Source organism: Macrosteles quadrilineatus, unplaced genomic scaffold, assembly GCF_028750875.1.
Source record: "Macrosteles quadrilineatus isolate MER2022 unplaced genomic scaffold, UCM_ALF_1.0 Scaffold_2__2_contigs__length_208266976, whole genome shotgun sequence".
Taxonomy (NCBI): Eukaryota; Metazoa; Arthropoda; class Insecta; order Hemiptera; family Cicadellidae; genus Macrosteles; species Macrosteles quadrilineatus.
Window position 1 is genome coordinate 113,445,518 of NW_026542595.1, and position 19,191 is coordinate 113,464,708.

Genomic DNA, 19,191 nt, shown 5'->3' on the forward strand with positions numbered 1-19,191 from the left:
GCAAATGATTCAATTTAAGGGATGAAGATACACCCATACCTTTGTGTAGGTAATCCTCAACAAGAATATTGCTCCTGCTCACACTTTTGGAATAAAACACTCCCAATATTGCGGCGTTACGCATCCGCCGGTTGAAGCAGAGTTGTTTTAAACGTGGTAACTCAATCTCATACGCATGGTTTTTCCACATTTTTGGTTGGTTTCAAATATATAAAACTGCAGTGCACAATAGGCTATCACTGTTTAGGTTTTGTGAAGTTGACATTTCTTTACTGTTCTTTTTTCGAGTAAAGTACAAACAAATTTTAATTTATTATGTAGTATCCATCACGTTTTTTAGCGTAGCGAGCACATGTGTGAGTAGTAAATAGTAACTACTTTACCTGTTAATATTTCGTAATTATTTCTATAACTTTTTATAGAAACTATCCATTTTTTTATATAACAGATTATAGTAAATGGTATCAACAATCTGACACATAATTTCTCCCATTAGCTTGTCGACAACGCTTTGGGTACCTAAGCAGTGGGAGTAACTACAATATTTTATGGGGAAACTCACAAAAGCTGTAATAACTTATGAACCGTATTGTTTAGAGAAATTGGAGTTGTACTACTTTGTTTAGGGTTATAAAGACCATAAGACACATAAATTTTAATCAAAATTGATCAAGCAGTTTTTTTTATCAGAATTTATGTTATTTTATAAGTTATAAACAAAAATCATCATTTAAAATAATTATTTCAGAATATTAAAAAAGCGCCTGAAGATATTTTGTACCATGGATTTAGCACTCAAGAAAACTAACTTCCAGCAACACACTTGAACAAAAAACCAATACTTTGTTTAATACCTAAATATTTACTCTGCAACGCCTGAACCCTCTCTGGGCCACTTCACTCTGTCATAACTTTGTATTGCTGTTTGTTAAATAGTATAATTGTTTTACAGGTGTGCATCGACTATCCCCCGGCTCACTCGTTTGGTATCAAACACTCTGCTTTCACTGGGCAACTCCGAGACCAGGTTGTCCAACCCGCGACTTACAACACGGTTAGCTACAGAGATCTTCCGCAAACTACGCAGCCTTCCCCAGCTGTCTATCAGCCAGCCCCAGCCAATCCATCAGTCAATCCGTCAGCCAATCAGATCGTTGACAAATTCTCCAACGCCAACCAATCAAACCAAGTCGCTATCTACAAACCTTCAACTGTCGACAAATTTGCCAACCAACCTAATCAAACTGTCAACAAATCCTCAACAGTTGACAAATTCTCTAACCAATCAAATCAAACTGTCAAACAATACTCTGTCAATCAGTCTTCAAACCAAGCTGTCGCTGTCAAACAGATGACAAACGGCAACCACGCCGTGAATCAATCTTCGACTGTCAAACAATTCTCTAACCAATCTTCCAGCGCCAACCAAGCCGTTGCTGTCAATCAGTCTTCTAGCGTCAAACAGTTCACCAACGGCAACCAAACTGTCAACCAGTATTCTACTGTCAAACAATCGTCAACGGTGAATCAAACGGTGAAACAGTCGTCAGCTGTGAAACAATCTTCAACAGTCAATGTGGTCAAATCTGTCTACAACGGTCAGGTTAGAGAGAAAATTTGCTAGTCACAGCGACTCTTGTCTTATATACGATGCAGCAACAACTTTTAACGAAACATTTTGATTAATGATTGGCAACAATTTCATTGGCTGATTCAACAACCTTGATGCATCATTGTAAATAACAAAAATACAAATCTTCCTCCTATCTACCACCTCTAGCATGGAATATATTTAACGAGGTGTTAAGTAAAACAGTAGAACTAAGAAAACAATAAATTGTAAAATAATAATGGTTTTCAAACTAGACAACTTTAGTAAGAAATATTGTTACTGAAAAATACATTCTTATGTTTATGACAGTGACGTAGATATTAACTCACAACGGATCTATACAATTTTTTAACAAATTTGGTCTGATTAAAATATGATAATACATTTAGATAAATTCTTCTTTCTGTGATTTTGAAATATCAAAATGCTAGAGATAAAATTTTAGATATTTTGGTTCATCCAGATTCAACGAAGAAAAAAAAACATCATGTAGGCCTACCTGTAATGATGATTAAGAAATATTATTTTGTTTTCTTGTTATGAAAAACCTTCACGTACTTATACGGTTGCAATTTGGGCTTACCGAGTTAACATAAGCTAACTAACCTGTGGTAGCTTAATGTTAGTGTAGTATCGTTAAATTTTAAATTTGTTTCTGTTATTTTTGAATGTTGAAGATTTATAATTGTTTAATGTTATTTGTAACTTTACGTCTGGTTCAATGATTTCTAACATGTAACATAGTAGAAGCAAATTAATGTTGCCAAATTTATCTTAGAGTAGAACTAACTTGCTCTTCCTATCGTAACAGTCTTGAATCATCAGTGCTTTTACTGAAGAATGTTTAGATGTTTTTTTTTTGTTGTTCCTACAATAAAAGTGCTTCTTATGTTGCCTTCTGGGTATTTATCTGTTTCCCTTTTGTTTCAACATTTCAGCCTCATGATGCAAATTACAACATAGTGGGTTTAAAACGTTTTCCCTTTAGTTTGAGAGCACAAAAATGCAAGTAGAATAATTGTTGTCGTAATTTTTTATTTAAACCAAGAATAAGGAATTCCATTCAGCACAAATTCAGGCTAAATTTTTTTAATGGATAGGTTTAACAGCAGGCTTGCGTAACTGAATAGATCAGCTGTTTCTACAGACAGGATCATTTAAAGCCCAATGATCAAGGACAGCTAATTCCAGTTTCGAAACATAAAAAAACTGACTTTTCTCAAGATTGATCCGGCAAACTTTTGATTGCTATAGTCCGTTCACAAAATTTAGGCGGTTCGAGCGGAAGTTTCCCTACAATTGTTTTTGCTTTACAGCTGACTGATGTGTTGATTAAATTTTTATTTATATTTACTTGTTACGTCAGCTGTTTTAGGTAAGTTGAAGTGGGATACATTTGTTCCCCTAAAACCGCCTAAATTTTGTGAACGGAGTATAGGCAAGCACTATAACCACTCACCTAGCCAGTTAATGTAAATGTAAAATGGGGAGCGCAAAAAGCCCAAATGTGGTTAAGGCGCTTTAGGGACTTTGTTTGCACCTATTCAATCGTTTAATTCCAGGATCGGTCAAGGTTATTTGACAAAGAAACATATTGTTCATTGAAGCAGTTCTATTTCCACTCAAAGGGGTTGTACATTAGTCTCCATTAGCATACACACAGTACGCACGTCCGAGTCGAAGAGCTCCATTTGAGCCTTGTAGTGGCCAGCCTGCCCTACAGTCAGCGGGTAGCCCGCTACGTCCAGCGTGGACGACTTGAACGAGTACATCTTCTGGAAAGGCAGAAACAAACAAAAAAGACTTGAACTATTTTAATTCTAAATAGTCCTATTGGTATTGGAGAGGCTTCACAAACGAAAAAAAAACTTCTGATTTCCAGTGGAATTTTGTAATCGAGAATAAAAAATTTCTCAAGGATAGCAGTTTTGGTCTTCAAATTTTGGTGGTTATTTTTATTATCGTCCCTATCTACGCCAGTAGCATTTATCAATTTTTTTTGTAAGGAAACGGTCTAAAACCTGGTCTTGTTACTAAGGTTGACCTGTTGTTAAAAGCATCATCAATGACAAGTGGCATCTAGGTCTGGCTACGATCTAGCTTAAAATCAAACCAGCGACCTCCAGATTTGAAAGCAAGTACTATAACCACTTTATTTTGTCCTAGGCCGCTAGGCACAAGCCTAGGATTGTTTTTCACATTACTTCAGGCTAGACCTAGGGATTGCGGCATTATCACTTAGATCAAATCCATTGGTGACTTGGCGGGGATCGAACCCGGGACCTCAGGGACTGAAGTCTCGTGCTCTAACCACTACGCCAGCTCGCTCCCCTATAACCACTGTACTATAACCACTTAGTAGACAGTTGTATGATGATATGCCTGGGATCAACAGCAAAGACACTAAATAGGTCGTAACCAAAATATTTTGGGTTTCTTCATTACAAAAGATTGTTTCTAAAATTCGTAATTACAATATTCCACGATCACTCTTCATTCATATATTCTGTTTAATATACACAACAATATTTGTCGCTTTCAGCAAATCAAATTGAATTAAATACACCAAAACATATAAAATAAATAGCAGTAACAACACCTTCAAAGTGGATTTTTTTTGTTCAACCACATTGACTGTTCTATTATTTTTTATTAGGGAACGGTCCAAACCCTAGTACCCGTTACTATATAACAAATTTTTGACCGTTCCCTTGAAAAAACTTAAAAATTGCCAATGGCTTAGAAACATGTAAAAATATTACTATGAACCTTTTGTTGGATATCATCAATAAAACTGTTAGCACAATGACAAATGGCATGGGATCAAAATCAATCTCACTTGGAATCAAATCAGAAATCTCTAGTCTTCCTGGAAATGCTTCCACAGTCACTTAATGTAGAATCAAGTTCTCACCGACATTTCGCCTCGATACAGAGCCATCTTCAGGGCAACTAGACTCCCCACAGATGAAAAATCAAGTGGAGCTTACAGCTGGGCGCAAGGGCGGTCATAGGCATATATTTTTGGGGGGGGGGGGTCACCGGGGGGCCTTGGGGGGTAGCTTGTGTTCAAGCTTCCCAGTTTATTTAAAGGCCAAAGAAATGTCTAAAAATAAACTTGAATAATGCCATGTTTTTGCATTATTGAGACTTGTGGTTTTAATATAAAATTAATACCGCAACATTACAACACATTCAAGCATTATTGATTTACAAAAACACCCTTTCAACTGGTGCCGATGTGCATGCTAAACAGAAAATGTCCAAAATCAGACCAAGATTTCGAAAAAGAGAACTATTTTATCTAAGAAGTGTTTAAGAACTTGCACCAAACACGACTGCATTATACCTGCCCAGTAAGCAACAGTTAACCTACACAAAGTACACTACCCAACTAACGTTGCGTCGGCGTCCCGTCACTACTACCGCCTGAAGAATTGGTTCTCAGTGTTCTCATTTTTTCTACGCCAGTGGCATTTGACAAGGGGTCCGTCCCTTCCACATCTAAGTCTGAGACACTACCATTTTGTTGTAGTATGATATCAGGTGCTCTAAATATGAATACTATTTAATATTGAAAGTTTTGAAATTTGTTACGGTAATCATTGAATTACATTACTGTAATTACAAATTCCTAACACTGAACTCAGATAAATTAATATTCAACTACCTTTCAAACTTTGACTATTGATACAACCTCTTTTCTTTATCCAATACCCAATTCAAGTTTTCAATCATCTGGGTTAAAATGAATTATAACATAAATGCCAAAAAATTAAATAAGAAGAAGAATGCAGCCGAACGTCGAACGTCAGCATCGGACACTGCCGTTGCCATATATGGCTGAAAGCGTCCGTTGTCTGCCGATCTTCCCTAATTTTCATAACGTACAAAAACATAGTCAGACTTGAACGATCCCAAGTTTTAGGTTAGACTTTGTAATTAGTCCTTCCGTTCGCTACAAGTGTAAAGACTACAACGAATTTCAATTTGGTAAAACGATCTGCAATAAAAAATATTAATGTTTCCCTGGTATAATAGTTTATGTATATAAAAAATATTTTGGGGGGGTCATGACCCCCTGACCCCCCCCCCTGGGACCGCTCTTGGCTGGGCGAGGTCGCAGGTTATATCTGGAGGGGTGGGAGTTAGACGTCCCAGGAATGTGTAGAGGAACTGCCCGCGGAGTCAAGTCGCCCTGAAGATGGCACTCTGTATCGAGGCCGAAATGTCGGTGAGTGTTAGTATTTCACCGTTTTTGACACAGTTGTCGCCAGAAGACCACGATTGTACAGAAATCTCCAGATTTGAATGTGAGCTATACCCTCTCAGCTACCCAGACAATTCTGAAATCATGACTTAAGTCTAAAGTGTAACTCCTATAGCTCACCGCAGGTATGGGGCATCCTTTGATTTCCATCTCCTTGATTATTGGCGTCCACGGCTTTTTCTCCTCGGAAATGTGTTTACAAAGATCGTCCTCCGTTACGGTCATCAGGTACTCGTAGTTTCCGTTAACCTCTTTGTGAATCGTCAGCTTGAACTGAACATTACAATTTAGAAGTGACTATTGTAATATCAACCAAATAACGTTATAAATAAGTTTGTGATTGCAATTTTACATGTCTAAGTTTTCTTTTATAAATACATGGCCACAAACTGGTTAAGTGGTAAAGCATGTTTGATCCCAGAAGTCCTGGATTCAAATCCCGTCAATCGCCAATGATTTTTATCTAAGTAGTAATGCTGCAATAACTCTCTACCTAGCTTGAAGTAATGTGTAAAATGGTTCGGGATAAGAGCCTAGAATGTAAAGGTGGAACATTAAAAAATATAAATTTATATAAAGATAAAAATAAAATGTATATAAATATGACTGTGTGAATCTCTAGTTGGAGACAAAAAAATATGACAGTTTTTTTTCTCAACTATGCAATAAAATTAGGATTAATCAAAAACACTAAACATTCCAGAGTTATCACCTTAAATTCTCAAGAAAATGTCCTCTTGAAATTCTCCCAAGTGGGAATTCTAAAATTAAACTATTTTGACTACAGCTGCACAATTTCAGTTATATTTTAAATTTATTTTCTTTAATTCCTACAAAATGAGTTTTGGAGGACAGAAGTCGTGACGCAACTTAGTTTCATTGTTTTTTATTAAAGGTTGATGACAGATCTATTCTCCTAGAGGGAGAAGAACTGTGATTTTTCTTTCAGTATAAGAAAACAACACATAAGGCTTTAGACACCGCTTAAATTCCACAAGAGCCATAAGTCTTTGCTTAAGGAACATAACATTAGAAGTGTTATTGAGAAGATAAAAGTCCTTGTGAAAGTTCTATTCCAACACCTGTAAATCAGCTGATTTATCAGCTGTTTAACAATGAAATATAATTAATTAATTTATCAAGTCTTAATAATATAGTTTGTACTGCTAAAAACCTGAAAAATAAACCGGACAATCTTTGCCTTAACAATAATTTTCTATTACCGGTACACATAATTTACAAAATTTACTGAAATAAATACAAACAAATCCATTTCAAACCTTCAGTTTGTTGCTAGTTTCTTTGAGCATTTTGACGTCACCTGCCAACGCCAGAAGAGTCTTGCTTCTCTTCACCACGACCAACTTGGACAGATCAAAGATGCTGTTGTCGAACCCTTCACACGGTCGCATTCCTCCATCCCAATTGAGATAGTATTGACCCTAGATTCAGCGGAGAAATATCGGATCAATCCAGATGTAAGTAATACAAAATCTAGCAAAATTGTAATTTTGCAAAAGAGGTGTTTGAAAGCAAACCCAGATTTATTAAAGCGAGCAAATATCTGCTTTCAAGCTTTTAATTCCCTCTTTCAATTGATGTTATTAAAATAGTGCTTTCCTTAACTCCTAAAAGTCAAATCATAAACAAATGTTCTCCCACTAGATATTATAGAAACAATTCAAAAATTTAACAATATCTGAATGTCTACTCCACTATTACTGCTTCATAGTAATGCAAAGTAATTAGTTAATTACTACCTTCTAAAGTAGTTTAATACATTTTAAAATAAATACTTCACTATATTGTAATTTTGATTTCAAGAGGCTTTTTGTCAGCTGTGCTAACATCGTCAGACAGTAATTTAAGTTATTATGATTAATTACGACAATCTTTCTAGTAATTAATAATTTAATAATCTTAATTATTGACAAGATTACCAGCGCCCGGAGTGGAGATTTGGCCAAACATATGGGAACTAAGAGCAATAAAACGCACAAAAGTCGTGCCATTTTCACTGATCTAAAACTCTTCTTCCTCTTACCGGCCAATGACATGTTCACACTCATGTTATCAGCTTCGTCTTTGACCTTCAGATAGTTATCCAAAAATTACAAGCACAGTTCGTGTATTTCATATCTCTCTGAGTTTCCCACGGTTGGTTTCATCCTGTTAAAAAAAATGAAATGTTTTAAGTGACCAGCATGCAAACGTTCTAATTTCCCTTGCTGTCATACCACAGTTAGTTAATGAAATCAATAATTCTAGAAAATAATATTTAACAACCTTTTAACACCTTTTTAATCATCCTTTTGCTTTATTGTCTTGTCCTAATGAATTTAATGAATAACCTGTATGTTGCACCAAATAATAATCAAATCAGCTGTTTGTTTATTTGACTTTTTAATAACTTACATTCTAATTCAACCAGAACATATGGTATGGATCTTGTCAATTAAAGTGGCAAGCATATGATGTGTGAGGTTGCACACAAGAACTTCCCACCACTGTCGCTTTTGTTATTTTTTACAGTCAACTCAACTATTAAATCCCCATCGGAGTAATGGAATACCACTAGCAACTAGTGTGACTAGTGTGAACTAGTGAACTAGAGAACTAGTGTGATTGTTGGAAATCTCCCCTCACAATTCCCTTAACTGACTTATTTTACAACATTTTTTATGTTTGATAAAAGAAAACCCAGCATATTCCTCCTTTTGTATTTTCTATTATCAAAATATAGTTTTTAGTCTACACTGTATAGAAGGAAAAGACCGTGTGAGATCATTCAAAATTTTGGGAATAGGAAAAGTCAGTTAGTCAAAATACCTAGCTATTGGTAGGTTGAGGAAACTGCATTAGTTTTATAAATTTATAGCTAGAAGCAAAGGTTAAGCTTTTTCAGTCAATAAATCTATAAGTTTTTAACTTCATACTGTAAAGTAAAAATCTTTCAAAAGAGTAATATTGGAGGGGTATAAAAGTTGTATATCAACATTCTATGTTGATATTATATAACTTCTCAATTTCTGTTAGAGCTATGTTCCCGTCACTTTTTGGAGAAGCCCTAAATCTACTCTCCAAGAATTCCATAGTGCTAACCTGCTGTATGGTCCACAAAGTTCTAATTTGTGAAGAGCCTCAGTACCTTTATGACAAACATTCTTCGTCAAAAATGCTTATCAAGGGGTTCTTGGCATGAAAGAGTTCATAATTTCAAGCTTTACTTTTTGGGCTTCATGTAATTGCCTAATCTATTCATTATGACAGCTTTGTGTTTTAACCTGAAATGAACTCAGAGGAGTGTTTATCTGTGTAGCTTTGTTACTGACTATGATCAGCTGTTTCTTTAGACAGCTGACAATTCATTAAAATACCTTGTGATCAAGGCTTGCTGCAGATTCAAACCGTCCAAAAGCTACTCAACCATTCAATGATAAATACAATTTTAAATACTATTACTGCTAGGCAAATAAAACAATAAATATTGAAACAGGTTTGTTCAACAAAACATTTATTTATTAAAACGACAACACTACGTTGAAACAGACACATCTGCGAAATGGCAGGAAATCTTCTTTCCATCCTGTAAAAGGTAACCAATCCCACGGAAGAGCCCAGCGTTCTTGGCGGACAGAGAAAACTTTGAAATGTCTATCATCGAATCCTTTAATGCGAAAGTGTTCTGAAAAAATGAAAGTGAATACAATATGAATATCAGATAAAAACTAGACTATGACAAGTTCTTGGGTCAAAACAAATGGAGAATAGTGAAGTTAATAACATACTCTCACCAAAATTTGATTGCATTTTCTGAATTAAAGATTTAAATTTTAAATTCTAAAAATCAAACTACCAAAACATTTTCAACTTTCACTACCATATCAGTAGTATAATTTTGATACTTGCTTTACAAAATATGTTTATATGTTTATAACAGGTTAACGTTATAGTATAACGTTAACCCCCTTCCCTTGCATGGTTTGCACCCTTCCCTTACAAAATGTTAAATGCAACTGGTATAAATCGACACAATAAAATAAAACCGTTGCCATAATCTACAACTTATGAAACGTAACAGAACACTCACTTTCTTGATTGGACACCCTGTAAGTCCCATTTCCTTGACAAATGAAGTCCAGACTTTGTCTTTATCCATCAAATGTTCACACAAATGGCTGTCTTCAAAACTGTCCAGATATTCCCAGTTTTCGTTTTTGTCAACGAAAACATCGAGTTTAAACTGAAAAATATAAAGTTCCGTAACCAATAACGAAAGTTATTTTAAGGAAATTTTGACTCAATGGACTAAGAAACAACCACCACCTTTTCAACATTACAAACCAACCAGTTAAAATAGTCAAACTACAAACAAGTTTTACCACCAGATATAGTAACTAGCTCGGTGGGTTATGCATGCCTTACGATAAGAATTTCTACATTGAATCCTGAGAAGACAGTAACTTGTTTAATGGTTTGAAACTGGACCAGCTGTCTTTCATCATTGAGCTTTTAATAAATATGTCAGCTGATTTTAGACAATAACAAATCCACACTGATCATCTCACTCCATTCTACACTCTTAGCATTCATATTCAACATACAACATGTACACAAAATATGACTTCATAAAGTGAATAAGTAATATAAGTAAAATACAAGCATATGTCTGTCAATGTAAAACTATTCCATTTACAATTAGTTACTCCACAGAGAAGTAAGGTACAGTGGAAACATTGAAACATTCCATGGTACACTTTAGTTGGTGTCTATCACTAGTCGCTGGTGTCTAGGGCAAATTTTAACCCCTCCCTCGCCCTCATGTACTACAACGCTCACGTTGGAGGAAGACTCCTGTGCCTTGTGTGTTAGGAATTTCCACACAGTTTTCGTTGCTCAGGCTCTTCCTTGCTCGTCACAAGTATATTTCGCACACAACATACTAGGACTGAAAGCGCACGGGTTGTCCCATAAGCAAGTTTTCTTTGTACCTTTACTCCTCTGTGGTTACACTTCCAATATTTCAAAAATTGTATCTTACTTGGAGGTCATCGACATCTTCCTGAATGGTGATGTTCCCGGCAAAAGCTAGTTCCTCTTTCCCTCTTTTCTCCACCACCAGTTGAGCTATATCGACTACAGAGTTGTTGAAATCCTCACAAGCAGCTAACTCCTTCCGAACGTACAGATAGTGATTGGATTTGGCCTAGAAGAAATCCTTCGTGTTGAACTACACATAACATATTTAACCCTTTGAGTGCCAACGTCCGGGGAACCGGACGTTTTTAAAACGAGCCAAAAGTGCCGACGTCCGGCCGACCGGACGTTTTTAGAACGAGCCAAAAGTGCCAACGTCCGGCTGACCGGACGTTTCGTAATGTTCGAACAGTTGTCATAACAACCGAATAGATACTCGGATTCTTTTAACCCATATATTAACATTGAGTCGAAAGTTACTAGATGCGATACATCGATTTTCGTTGGTCGAAATATCGAAAATTCGATTTTTACGAAATTTTAACCTAAAAATCGCCAGATAGCGCTCGGCATTTTTAGCGCGACCTTCGGGAAAAATCATCGGCATTTTTTGAGCGTTACTTTTATTTCTCCCCTGGCACTCTAAGGGTTAAAGGGCATAAAATATCCAATCTTGTGATTTTGTAGTGAGGAAGAATTGTTATATGGAGGAAATTATTTTAAAGAGAGCCGTCTCTATTAATTCATTAATTTTATAGTGTAAGCTGATGAATATCTACAGCTTTGGAGGTCTTTGAACCATTGGTTTCCGCCTGATAAGACATTAGTTTTCACGCTTATGCCACAATATACTTGTAAACAAATTGAATAGGATTTTGACCATTTATATTTTCGAGCAAAATCTCACAACAATTAATAATATACTATGTGAAGTTAAAAAGATTCTAAAATCAACCTGAATAAATCGTAAAAACTATTTAGCTTCATTTTCCCTCTGTTGTAAATAGGTATAAACAGGTACAAAAAGGAAATTTTTATTATTTTTACAGACTTAAGCTACATGGCAGTTTTTTTACATTTGATCAGTCTGAAGTACTGGTATCTTTGCAATCTACTACATTTAGTAGATCTTACTTATTGCACATCTTAACATCAACAAACATCTTAAAGTGGTAAATAATAGTAGAAATTGTTTAAAAACTTTACCGAACCGGGAGGCGCCCTACACGAAATGAGTGCAACCGGGAGAAACAACCAGACTAGAAACCACTTCATGTTATACAAATCATTGGTTGCAACCGCTGCAACCCGTGACAACATGGCGCCCTTCACTAGGTCAAACCGGAACATAATTATAGTTGTCATGGATACTAAGTAGTAATTAACTGAATAAAAGCGAACTAATTATAAAGATGTAATTATCAGCAATGATTACGTTCACACCAGTCGTTTTGTGTGTATCATAAAATGTCATAGTAATTATTTTTGAGTTCAACACATTTTAATTTGTTAAATTTTATTGATGAATCTTGTTTATGTTTATTTTTATCATTATAGAATGCTTAATATTTTATCGAAAACAATCCCATAATTCTGTGGTCATGTCAATATTACAACACTTTTAAAACATCTGTAAATTGCAAGCTATCACAAGATAACTTTTAAAATAAACAGAGCCTTTTTTGATCAAAATGTTTTTGTTGAAAACTCTATAAATGCCTAATATTTCTGTTTTTAAGTGGCCATGCCCAAAATTACATTGGAATTAGTACTAAATAATATTTTAATATCATTTGATTATTTTATGTCTTGAAAGCATAAGCCTTTGGCACAATAAACACAGTAGTTGGACAACAGAGTAACCTTTTTCTTGTTAACTCAAATTTCTCACCCTTAACCAAATTTATTGGTTTATATTTTCCAAACAGCTGTACAATAATTCAATTAAAAAATAGTTTATTTTTAATTGGGTACCAGTGCCTCACATTTGTAAGAGGTGAAATAGTTTAAACAGATGCTTGAAAAAGAGAGTCATTCAGAGATTTTCCACAAAATCTCGTTTTACGCTTGGTTTTGGTTTTCTCTCCAAACAATTCCTGCCGAATAGTATTCGCTTGGATGGTCTTAATATTATGACTACTAGCTGCAACCTTGGCAGCAAATGGGAAATTAGACGTGTCCGCCGGACCAGAAGTTTCTGGAACATAGGGAGGTTGGACTCTTCGATTCAGAAGCTGCAGCCAGTCGATGTTTTTGAACCACGGATGTTTTTTCACGTCTTCTGCTCCGTTTTTGAGATTACCCAATCTGAATGTGACGTCCTTTTGGAGGAGACCACGCAACAAGCTTTTGAGTTGAGAACTGAAGACGCTGCGCATGGGAACTGGCGCATACAGAATCATCGTGAAGAGTTCTACACTATCTTTTGCAATGTAAGGTGGTTTTCCATAGGCCATTTCGAAAATCAAAATCCCGAGAGACCACCAGTCAGCGCTTCTTGCGTACCCGGAGCCTTCGACAACTTCTGGTGCCATGTATGCTGGAGTTCCACAAATCGTATATGTTCGTGAACTCACCTCCTTTGCTAAGCCGTAATCTGTGATTTTCAGAAACCCTGTGTGATCTACAAGTATGTTTTCAGGCTTCAAGTCTCTGTATACAAAATGGATGTACTGGAAAAACTCCAAAGCTAAAACTACCTGGGCTGCGTAGAAACGTGTCATGCTCGATTGGAAACGCCCAAACTTCTTGATCAAATTGTAAAGTTCCCCTCCTCTAACAAATGGCATCAAGAAGTATATAGCGTCTTTGTCGTGACAATAGTGTTCTATTCTAACACAAAAAGGGAAGTCCATACCGAACAAGACTTGTTTCTCCAAATAAACACGGTGTGAACTTTCATTCTGCTTTATTTTCTGCTTCAGTTGAACTTTTACAGCATAGTAATTGTCAGAGTCCTTTTCCCTGACGAGTTTCACTGAACCAAAAGAGCCTCTGCCTAAGGTAGCTAGAGCCTCAAAGCCTTGAATTGAAATGTCTGAGTGAAAAACGGTGTTGTGTCTTCCAATGAATTTTTCTTTTGATTCTTCTAAAAATGCTTTGTAATTTTGGATGTCGAGAGGTCCATACAAAGGTAATTTTTTCCCCTGCTTTGCCAGAGCTTCAGCCATACTCTGCCATGACTTCGATAGTCTAGAATAACAAAGCAGTTGCAAAAAAACCCTAAGATTCAGGAAATATCTGCACAAGTTTTTAAAGTATGAAGATAAAGCTGCAGCATAAGTGTTTGATTTAAGTAAAGAAATATCACAAATTTTGACATTATTTTTGTGTTCTACGAGATATTTGAGGTTATGTGTATGTTTGTAAATAAAGTTGAGTTGACACACCAGATGTTTGGAAGATCTTTCTTGAAAATTCTCTAGAAATTTGTCTCCCCATAGCACTGGTTATTGCTGTCTAATTCAAGTTATCAAGCTCCTAGCTTGAACCAGCTGACGTGTGTGGGGAGTACACAGTAGAAACATGAATCAAAAAATCTTAAGTAAACAGCCAGAATTGACCAGTGGAACGACGTTCTCACTCAGCTTTTGCCAAAAATCCTATAAGCTGGTCAGTACATAGAAATGGTTAGCGCATCCACACTGGAAAAATTCACGACTAAACCACTAGAATTTACAGGATGACATTCCAAAGATAGAATCAGCAAGGCCAATTAATATGGTACAGATTATCCTAAAGACTTACCTATGTGTAAGCTTATTGTTGAAGCAGATGCAACGATGACATCCAAGTTTTAAACAAGTAAGATTATTTTAGGAAAATCACTTGGCTTGAGAAAACACTACTTACTTAAGATAAGAGCTCCAAGCAGTTGATAGAACACAAAAATCTCACAACATTAATTTAATATTCTTCCCCAACAAGGGAGCTTCTTCAGAAAAAAATTAGGTACTGTCTAACCTTAAAAAAATAACAAACCTCAATATAACCAATTAGATATAACGAACCCTGTTTTAATGAAATCCTTGATATAACGAATATTCAGTTCAGTTCGATATCCTTATATTCGTTATATCAAGGTTGGACTGTAGTAGAATTGTTAGAGCCTTGAAGGAGTGAACTATCAAATTAATTGTGTAGTGAATTTTTGTATGCATCAACAGCATTGAACCCTTTTCTCGAGTATGTTATTTACTATCCATTCTTTCTTAGTATATTCCTAAAGAAATGGTTTTTCCTCCGTTCCTCTTTTCTAAAAACGGAAATCCACTTGGGGAGAAAGGTTTTCTCTAGACTGTCAAAGAAGATAGTTTGTAAAGGAACTAAGACAATTAAAAGCTTACACGATTTATTTTTCAAAATCAAGTTACAAGTCTAACCCATTTTCGGCAACCCCTTCAAACCTCCGGCTCCTCCCTTCGCTACAATAGACACTGTGACTTTGACGCACACAGGTCCATTGTTGCTGACACCTTGTATTATGCCTTCGTAGTCACCTGCCATCATCTTCATGTGGTCCTTGTATTTGGCTACGCTCACACCCTTAGGGTCGCCACAGATTTCACCCTTTAACAAAATAACACCAAGTTAAACAGGTATAGAGTCAATTAAAGTGGCAATAGGATTGGGCAAGAGCACAAGAACTCTTTCACCGTTGCTTTTGTTATGTTCTTACCCAGAACTTCTGGTAGCCAATAGTATAAAACTAGGGATGTCATCGAGGTTCTTGTAATTCACCTATAGGGTCTGATGATTGGAGTGTACAATCAAAATTGATCACCACCTACCATTATTTTCAAGAAGGTGAGTCTTGTGAGTATCTTCAAACCTGGAGTTTGCTGGCCGAATACTAGCGATACCGTTTCTGGACCGAGATGCCATTTATAATTGGGCTATCGTTTTGTTATCCAAGTAAACGTCGACGTTAGATAGTAACGATAGCAGTGTTTGAACCGTTGCCTTACAAAAAAAAACCTGTGACGTTCCAACAAAAACAAATGAAAAAAATAAAACAACTTTTAATCTACTTTGTTATATTCACAGAAATCAAATAGTTGACAATGCATTTATTATTTTAAGCATTTTAGATATTTATTGGCCTTGAACACCGAAGAAGTACCGTAGTAGAACTACACTACTGTATTAAATTTAGCAACTTTAAATACTCTTTACTCTGTAAAATCAATATTTCATCTGTACTTTTCTCAAAATATTTCACATAACCGTACAGTTGTAGTTGTGTTAACTGTTAGTGTGAATTGTTATTGTGGTAAATAGTGGTAATAGGGTATAGTGTGGTGAAAAATAGCGTTCGTACCACGGGCCGAAATGGTTTTGCAGCTCTCGATCGTATTAAAGTTCTTGACTTCGTCTCGAACTTAAAAACCGATCTCGACCGGCAAAACCTAATTTTTGGCCCTAGTTACAAAATAAACTATTTTAAAGAATGACAGAGTAGACAATTGCGAAACCAGAGGGTTATTATTGTTTAAACTTCTTTCAACATCAGTATTTTTACCACAAACTCCTTTTGCAATTATAGCTCGTTAAGTATTTTCAATGCCTTAAGTTATTCATAATACTGTATTATACTTTAAAATGATACACTCGACAGATTTTATAATACTCACGGCCTTCAAAGGACATTTTTGCTCCAAGTTTAACATTTTGAACACCAACGACACTTCTGGATTCTTCTTTGAGTCCTTGAAGAGTTTGCAAAGATCCTCTTTTCCTTGGAATTTGATTGGTGGCATTCCTTTTTTCTCTATTTTGTAGGTCCCCTGAAATTATTTAAAAAATTGCTGGGTGGTATATGATCGAATGGTAATCAAATTCTTCCCTGTTTCATCCTAAGAAAAGACAAGTTTTTGATGGTTCGTAACTGATGTCTGGCCTTGATCTTTTGACCCTGAAATATTTTTTAATTTCTCTATCAGGTAATTAGTTTTTTACGTTAAGTCTTTTATCATACGTGCATTTCAAAACAATATAAATAAAAGAGAAAAAAATCTGACTCCTCCTCTATACTAATGTAGAAAGAAGCAAAAATGTGTTACTATGCAATCCCTATTTAACTTAACAATGCTGTCATCCATCCAAGCTGGCTTATTTAAGGTGGGCCTCTCCTACCAGCTAAGCCAAACATTAGAGTAATTAGAGAAAGTAAAAAAAATCAAATAAAAGTTTTACGTACATTTCCCCAGTCGATTTGTTTTGTGACTTTGATGCATCCTTTCACAACTACAGTGCAGTCGTCTCTCAAATCTGGAACGACATTGTCAAATTGTATAAGTCCGTTTTTGTCTCCGCACATTTCAACCTTCAAGTTTCTTGCTTCGTATCCATTCTGAAAAATAACATAATTTCAGAGTTCAATCCAAAATACAATTATGGTTTAACCCCTTAACCGCCGTCTAAGTAGCCTAGTCAAAATCCGCCATTGCCACTTATTTTTGCCGTTTTTGACGATTTTTACTTGTGATTTAATAATCTGTACCAGTTGTTTTTCTAAAGAAAATAGTTATCAATATATTGTTTGTAGACATCTTCAAAAACATTAAGCTTTAACAATACCCTACTAAAATTTGTGATTGTGGGGGGGGGGGGGGGTGGGGTTCGGGGGTTTCTTGAGTTAGGCCTATAATAAAAATTAGGCCTACAATAAAGTCTACAACTCTAATAAATCGTCATCCTCAAGCATGTCACCAGCCATTACGACTAATATTTACTACTCATTCAACACTACCAAGTAAATAACCACCAAAAAACACAATTATAATGACACGCATAATGTACGTAAGCATTACGTAAGCTTCCGCAAGCACGAGTTTCACTGAAACTACGAACGGAACTGATCGGGACCATTACTGACCTATAATACCACTAAAATCCACCAGATTGCAGCACTAGTCAAGCAGCACTGTCAACAACTTGTTTACGTACGTATATCAGAGATAAGGCGGGAAGTGAGCTGTTAAAAATAAAACACAACAGCTGATTACGTCAACACGAGAACTCGTACGTGGCGGTTGCTCTGAAAACTAGTATCGCCCGGCATATCTCGTGCGTGGCGGTTAAGGGGTTAAAGGCAGATTTTAATATTGTCAAGATGTCAAGCTTTCAAGGAAAATCCCTAGTAATTTGTAATACCCCCATCGCAGCAAGCCTGCAAGACTAGGAGCATTTCAATTCGTATGATTGGATTTTTACTCAAATATTTCCATAAACAAGTAATTCTTTTTTAATTAAATAACATTATATAGCAAGTCCTTTAGTTTCCTACTAAGGGAAGGGAAAAACTGTTTTTTGATCAAATGTTAAAATAGTATAAGACAAAATGAATAAATTTGCCGTATTTGATGCAAAATACTATCCATAAACGAACTACAAGAGTTTTCTTCTTCTCCATTTTTAAGATGTGAATTTAAAACGAAGAGTTTTTTTCAGTTTTCTCCGTAACCTTTAATTGTACAATAATGCTCCAATATATATATTTTTTTATTAGCTCTACACGATGGTTGCAGTATAAATTGGGTATTTCCATAGTAAAAATTAGAGAAAAAAATTGTAGAACATAAAATCCCATAACACCCTGTCTTCATTTCATTACCCGATCTTGCTGGTTCGCAAACTCAATCAAGTTTATTCAGTCAGCTCAACACATTCATGACGAATTTAATCAAAATCAGACCAAAATTACTAGAACTATCATTTTTACGGACATAAATATATTCATAGTGTTTTTGGCCTTTGGGGACATCCAAATAAAAATTATCTCGTTCCCAGGTCTTGGGTATTTCCTTACCAACTATGGTAATAGGTACTTTCCTATAGGGAAATTTGCTAATATCCCCTTAGTACATGTTACACGTTCAAAGATTATACTTTAATATTTTACAATGAAATGGGGACCATACATCTATAAATCACAAAACCACTCCAACAAGAGAAATAACTACTTACGCATGCTAAAGCTGTAGATACGAAGCTACATACGACAAAAGCTATGAAGACGACCATTTTCCCCAGTCGCAGTTTTGGCGGGAACAGCAGTGACAATGTAGCCCGATGTAAAGATGAAAATCATCCAAGGTTGGAACATGTTGTTTTTATCAGCTGATCAATAATGATAGCCACTTCCTTTTGTTCATTCATGCCAAAAAACCTTGAAATGTTTTTGGTTTAGCTCGCACCATATAACTGATGTTACACTATAATTAAATGAATGATATCCAACTGATTCATTATATTTCGCCTGTGAATGATTACCGTTGCTGTTCTATTCTGTTTGAAATGATCACATAATTACAACATGCTGTTTTAAGAG

The 19,191-nt window shown here is 35.7% G+C and overlaps 5 protein-coding genes across 15 annotated transcripts in view; 1 reads left to right on the forward strand and 4 right to left on the reverse strand.

The window, feature by feature from the left end:
* Positions 1–2,507, forward strand: part of LOC128985965 (sperm-tail PG-rich repeat-containing protein 2) — a 35,784-nt gene extending 33,277 nt beyond the window's left edge. For all 11 annotated transcript variants that reach the window (XM_054405980.1, XM_054405981.1, XM_054405986.1 and 8 more), the window contains one exon: positions 953–2,507. In XM_054405980.1, the coding sequence (XP_054261955.1) occupies positions 953–1,624 (672 nt within the window). In that variant the 3' untranslated portion in view covers positions 1,625–2,507. The remainder of the gene's footprint in view (positions 1–952) is intronic.
* Positions 2,508–3,189: 682 nt separating this feature from the next.
* Positions 3,190–7,933, reverse strand: LOC128988024 (uncharacterized). Its single transcript, XM_054409195.1, has 4 exons — positions 7,823–7,933; positions 7,163–7,324; positions 6,003–6,155; positions 3,190–3,387 (listed from the first exon to the last, which is right to left on the reverse strand). The coding sequence occupies exons 1-4, from the start codon at positions 7,892–7,894 to the stop codon at positions 3,235–3,237; spliced, it is 540 nt and encodes a 179-aa protein (XP_054265170.1). The 5' UTR covers positions 7,895–7,933; the 3' UTR covers positions 3,190–3,234.
* A 1,462-nt stretch (positions 7,934–9,395) lies between these two features.
* LOC128983918 (uncharacterized) lies at positions 9,396–12,188 on the reverse strand. The gene is made up of 4 exons (XM_054403189.1): positions 12,066–12,188; positions 10,924–11,088; positions 9,973–10,125; positions 9,396–9,567 (listed from the first exon to the last, which is right to left on the reverse strand). The coding sequence occupies exons 1-4, from the start codon at positions 12,177–12,179 to the stop codon at positions 9,418–9,420; spliced, it is 582 nt and encodes a 193-aa protein (XP_054259164.1). The 5' UTR covers positions 12,180–12,188; the 3' UTR covers positions 9,396–9,417.
* Positions 12,189–12,751: 563 nt separating this feature from the next.
* Positions 12,752–14,233, reverse strand: LOC128986983 (cAMP-dependent protein kinase catalytic subunit beta-like). The gene has a single exon (XM_054407622.1). The coding sequence runs from the start codon at positions 14,027–14,029 to the stop codon at positions 12,866–12,868; it is 1,164 nt and encodes a 387-aa protein (XP_054263597.1). The 5' UTR covers positions 14,030–14,233; the 3' UTR covers positions 12,752–12,865.
* Positions 14,234–15,193: 960 nt separating this feature from the next.
* On the reverse strand, positions 15,194–18,929 carry LOC128987645 (uncharacterized). Its single transcript, XM_054408601.1, has 4 exons — positions 18,828–18,929; positions 17,059–17,211; positions 16,493–16,645; positions 15,194–15,428 (listed from the first exon to the last, which is right to left on the reverse strand). Exons 1-4 carry the CDS (start codon positions 18,882–18,884, stop codon positions 15,237–15,239), a joined length of 555 nt encoding a protein of 184 aa, XP_054264576.1. The 5' UTR covers positions 18,885–18,929; the 3' UTR covers positions 15,194–15,236.
* Positions 18,930–19,191: the final 262 nt, after the last annotated feature.

What these genes read in the sequence shown, in the direction of transcription:
- LOC128988024 (XM_054409195.1), bottom strand. Translation starts at nt 7,894, where the DNA reads ATGGCACGACTTTTGTGCGTTTTATTGCTCTTAGTTCCCATATGTTTG. An exon ending in AATCTCCACTCCGGGCGCTG is followed by an intron (nt 7,325 to 7,822) that starts GTAATCTTGTCA and finishes CGCTGAATCTAG; the next exon opens with GGTCAATACTATCTCAATTG. An exon ending in AAGGATGCCCCATACCTGCG is followed by an intron (nt 3,388 to 6,002) that starts GTGAGCTATAGG and finishes CTGCCTTTCCAG; the next exon opens with AAGATGTACTCGTTCAAGTC.
- LOC128983918 (XM_054403189.1), bottom strand. Translation starts at nt 12,179, where the DNA reads ATGTTGTCACGGGTTGCAGCGGTTGCAACCAATGATTTGTATAACATG. An exon ending in GTAGGGCGCCTCCCGGTTCG is followed by an intron (nt 11,089 to 12,065) that starts GTAAAGTTTTTA and finishes GATTTCTTCTAG; the next exon opens with GCCAAATCCAATCACTATCT. An exon ending in CAGGGTGTCCAATCAAGAAA is followed by an intron (nt 9,568 to 9,972) that starts GTGAGTGTTCTG and finishes TCATTTTTTCAG; the next exon opens with AACACTTTCGCATTAAAGGA.
- LOC128986983 (XM_054407622.1), bottom strand. Translation starts at nt 14,029, where the DNA reads ATGGCTGAAGCTCTGGCAAAGCAGGGGAAAAAATTACCTTTGTATGGA.
- LOC128987645 (XM_054408601.1), bottom strand. Translation starts at nt 18,884, where the DNA reads ATGGTCGTCTTCATAGCTTTTGTCGTATGTAGCTTCGTATCTACAGCT. An exon ending in TATCTACAGCTTTAGCATGC is followed by an intron (nt 17,212 to 18,827) that starts GTAAGTAGTTAT and finishes GTTATTTTTCAG; the next exon opens with AATGGATACGAAGCAAGAAA. An exon ending in AAAAATGTCCTTTGAAGGCC is followed by an intron (nt 15,429 to 16,492) that starts GTGAGTATTATA and finishes ATTTTGTTAAAG; the next exon opens with GGTGAAATCTGTGGCGACCC.